At 66.0% G+C, this 4,390-nt stretch overlaps 1 protein-coding gene across 1 annotated transcript in view; it reads right to left on the bottom strand.

The window, feature by feature from the left end:
• Positions 1-1,699: 1,699 nt before the first annotated feature.
• Positions 1,700-4,390, bottom strand: part of CHLNCDRAFT_142053 (hypothetical protein) — a gene marked incomplete at both ends in the record, with an annotated part of 4,524 nt that continues 1,833 nt past the window's right edge. The window contains 5 exons of the mRNA XM_005849988.1: positions 1,700-1,789; positions 1,892-2,176; positions 2,357-2,572; positions 3,424-3,522; positions 4,171-4,314. Coding sequence (XP_005850050.1) covers positions 1,700-1,789; positions 1,892-2,176; positions 2,357-2,572; positions 3,424-3,522; positions 4,171-4,314 — 834 coding nt within the window. The remainder of the gene's footprint in view (positions 1,790-1,891; positions 2,177-2,356; positions 2,573-3,423; positions 3,523-4,170; positions 4,315-4,390) is intronic.

Genomic DNA, 4,390 nt, shown 5'->3' with positions numbered 1-4,390 from the left:
TGGGTTCGGCCCCAGCACATTAATGTGCCCAATCCCTGTAACACACACACACACACAAAAAGCCCATCAACCCAGGATGCCAGCCGACCGCACAGCCTGCTTCGTGTGGGCTCCCAGGCGGCGATTACTCCTGCAATACATTGAGCATCAACAAGCAGGGGTGTAAAGGGGGTGAAGTGATAAGTGCGGCCTGATTGGCATCCAGCCCTGCATCCCCACCGACCGTGTCGCCAGCCAGGAGGCGGTCGCATGGTAGCTCATCGCTGTTTTGAAACAGGGAGTGCAGGCCCATCCCCCTGTGAATCGCGTCCCTGTCGCCCCTGCCGTGCAGCGGCAGTGAGGGCAGCTGGAAGCCACCGCCGTCTGCTGACTTCGCTCCTCCCAGCCTGGGCGCTCTGCCGGGTGTAAGAAGAGTGCTGGTGCAGCCCCACATGGAGACCTCCCCCCCCAAAAGGGTACCGCATAGCCGCTCCCTGCTGCCGCCTGGTGCCGCTGCCGTCGCCGCCTTGGTCGCCGCTCCATCCTCTGCTCCTGCTGGCGGGGCCAGGCTGGGGAGGCGGCCTGGGGTGCAAGGTGGCTGCTGGCCTCCCGGCTGTTTATGTGCCGGGCCTGCAGAGCCGCAGGGCCTGATACCAGTGGGTTGTGGGCGGCAGCATTGCAGGGCTCGCCGGCGCCGAGCTGCCGCACCGCTACTTCTCCTGCTGCATCAGCCTCATCAGACGTCACTGTGGAGGGAGTGCTCCTCGCGCTGCTGATTTCCCAAGGTGCTGCGCTGGCGGCAAAGATGCGGCGGCACATGACAGCCCCCACCGCCGCCCGGGGCTTATGCCGCATGCTGCGCTGCAGATGGCGACCCTTTCTGGCGCTGCTGGGGCTGCAGGGGAAGCTGGAGTCCAGTGGCCGGAGCAGATGGCGTGGGCATGGCGTTGCTTAGTTGTGTGGAAGGGCTGCTGCAGGGAGAGCAGGGCTTCAAAGCTCTGCCGAGGGCAGTCTGCCAACCGGTTCGGCAGCGGGGTCACGGATGGAACAAGCTGAGCAGCTCAGCCACTCGATGCGCCACGCAGGCGGCCGCTTCACCGTCGCGCCGCTGCCCTCCCGCTGCGCGTGGGTCATCGCGTGGACGCTCTGCTTGGTGGCGCTTCCCCATTCGCCCTGCCTTCGTACCTGCGTGCGTTGGTAGCGTAGGCGTGAGATGGACGGAAGGGGAGAGTGAGCTGCAAGCATGCAGTCTTCGCTGAAGGCGGCGGCGGCGGCAAGTAACGCGGCGAGCGTGCAGCCCCGGCCTGCTTCCTTGCCTCTGCATTTGTTTTCTGTGTACTGATATCACATGGTAGCTACACACACATTATTGAAACAACCACATGCCCCAAAAGCCCAAACAGGCAAGACCAAGGACCGAAACCAGGGGGCACATGAACAGCTGGCTATACAACACCGGGGGCGGTGTGCAGGAGAGCTAGGGACACCGTTTAGGGAGGAGCCTGTGGCTCATGGCTGGCGGCGGCAGTGGCAAGGTGCTGCGGCCTTAACGAGGCACTGCCGCTGCCTCTGGAAAAGAGGCAAAGCTTCCTCTGGAAAAGAGGTAAGCAAGGGCTGGGCACAACTGTGCTGCCGGCCTCGCTGTGGCAGGTGCACCTCAGCCCGAGCTGAGGCGCTGCGATGCGGGCGGCGAGACCTCTTCCCAAAGCACGTCACGCTCTCACACATTGACGTGGATGCAGGCGCCGGTAGCGGGGTCCTGCTGGTACCTGGGCGTATCGCCGGGTCCAGGATAGCATGAGGTGCAGTTCTGCGTGCGGAAGGGGTGGGGCGGGATGAGCGACAGGGTGAGCAACTGAGTGGCCACACCGGGCACGCTCAGCTGTGCGCGGGTGGCGGTCAGTTCACGCACCTTGGGGGTGCCCTCGCATGAAACGCAGCCGCCGCTACTGAGGGCAAACGCGTTGCCATTCTCGCATGGCTTGCAAGAGCCGTCTTTTATCTTGCCGCTGCCAATCATGCAAAAGCGGCACGGCCCAGAATTCGTGTCGCACTCGAGGCAGCCGGGGCGGCACTTCAGGCACCGCTTCCTGTTCGTCAGGCCGTAGCCCTGGCTTGACATTGATCCTTGAGAGCCGGGAGCATACACCTTGCATGCTGTGGGCGATGCATACGTCTTGCAGTGGGGGATGGTGCCCTGGGGGGCGGGCCGGCGGGGGTGGGGGGCCCGGGGTCAGAGGCAGCAGCGATAGTGCGGAGGCTGATGGGCAGCGCTGGGTCGGCGACAGCGCTTGGCCCACACCCTGCCTCCAATCTCAAGACAGCCTGTAACCATGGCCAAGCGCTGCCCTGGCCAGTCCCTGCCCGGCGCACCCACCTTGACGCACGCCTGCCTAGCATTGCGGAAGTAGCCGTCGGCGCACTCCTTGCAGATGCCTGTCTTTGCATCGCATCCCAGCGGCTGCCCCTGTTCATCATTCTCGCGGCAGCCGGAGCATGGAACACACTTGCCCTTCACCAGGCGGTAGGACGCCTCGCAGGCGGTGCATTTCGTCACGTCGCCGTCGCAGCGTGCACAACCTGGGAGCTTGCACTGCGGCAGGAGGCAGGGGGCTGTGTGCCAAGCTCGCTGTGCAGAGCAGACAGCGCTGGGGCAGCTGCAGCCTAGCGGCACCACTCGCAGCAGTTGCGGCCGCTGCACTAGTGCCCGCTCACCTCCTTACATTTGTTGCCCACAAGCCCCATCCACGAGTAGCACTCACGGCACTTGCTTATGTTGCCGCTACAGTCGGCACAGCCACTCACTTTACACTGCGAGGGGGCAGGCAGGGGAAGGGTTTGGGGTGGCTGGCGCTCTGGGGCGGCAGGCCGTCGTGACTCCACGGCCTGGCAAAGCCGCTCCCAACCGCTCCCCAGCACCGCACCCGGCTTGCACTGGTTGCCCGACCGGGCGGTCCCATCGGCACAGGCTGTGCACCCTTTCGAATTGATCAGGCAGGTGAAGTTGGCATCCCGCCCGCATGACAGGTCTTCGCACTGATGCATGGGTGTGGTGGCAGCAGGTGGCCGCAGGTCAGCGCCACCAAGGAGACAGGCAGGGGCCCGGGGCCATGCAGCTGCACACAGCAGAGCCACAGACGTAGGCCCGCACACAGTTGCACGGCAGCGGTCAGCCCTACATAAACACAGCGGTTGCCAATCTTGTAGAGGTTGTCCCAGCACTGCTGGCATTTCCCGTCGGCTGAGCAGACTCGGCAACCGGTCACGGCGCACTGAAGCGTGCATGGGGCGAGCGCAAGCGAGCGGGAGGGCTGGCGTGGATGCCAGGGCTGGATGGCAGACTGGGTGGGGTTGCGGCGGCGGCTAACACATGCACAGCAGCATGCAAGCATCCAGATGGCGGCAGCGGCAGGCAGCGGCAAAACGCTTCCCAACAGCGCTCACCCGAGCGCAGGTGCCAGTCTTGGTCAGAAAGAAGCCGTCAGCGCAGGTGTTGCAGCGCCTATAGTCCTCGGCACAGCGCCAGCAGACTGACGTCTTGCACTGCAGCATGGAGGGAACAGGAACGGCGGAGTGTAGCGTGCCTTGCTTGGTTGCTTGCCTCAGATGGGACAGCAGCGAGCATGTCCCGGCGGCGGCGGCAACAGCGGCGGCGGCTGTGCAGGCAGCATGCGAGCCGGCTGTGCAGCTGGCGCGCCTGAACGCATGCACCCTTCTTGAGACCCTTGGTGGGCGGGCACTGCAGTGACAGGAGGGGGAGCAGGGAGGTAAGAGGGTGCCCAGCCCACGTCCATTCATTCATTCAGCACACAGACCGGCCGCCTCTTGCTCGAGGGCGGCCCACTTTGGCCTGGGCAGCCCGGGCCGCCCTCCCCCCCGGGCGCATGTTCGGTGTTGGAGGGGTGTGCCCAGCGATAGGGGGCCCCTGAAGGCATGCGCCGAGGCCGGGAAGCGTGGTTCGGCGCTGCTGCACGCTTGGCGATTTGAACAGAACCACGTGCCGCCGAGCTGCGGCCGCAGTTTCCGGCCCACGGTCTACGGTCGCAGCCACGGGACTCGGCGGCACGGCGTTTGGGCCCAAGCTTGCTGCCGCCGCCGCCGTGCCCGGGGGGCAGCGCGGCGGCGGCGGGGGCACGCTGCGACGCCCCCGTGCTGCCGAGTTGCGGCCGTAGTTTCCTGCCAGAAGCCCACGGCCACAGCCACGGGACTCGGCGGCACGGCGTTTCGGTCCACGGCTTGCTGCCGCCGCCGTCGCAGGGGTGCTGCCTGCGGCGGCGGCGGCACGGCGTTTGGGTCCACGGCTTGCTGCCGCTGCCGCCGCCGCAGGGGTGCTGCCTGCGGCGGCGGCGGTAGCGCACGTGGCAACCCCCCGCGTTTCCTTGCCTCCCATCCACCGGACCCCGTCCTGCGC

The sequence above is a fragment of the Chlorella variabilis genome, assembly GCF_000147415.1.
Source record: "Chlorella variabilis unplaced genomic scaffold CHLNCscaffold_4, whole genome shotgun sequence".
NCBI lineage: Eukaryota > Viridiplantae > Chlorophyta > Trebouxiophyceae > Chlorellales > Chlorellaceae > Chlorella > Chlorella variabilis.
The sequence above is the reverse complement of the archived record's forward strand: the minus strand, read 5'-3'. Positions and strand labels throughout refer to the sequence as shown.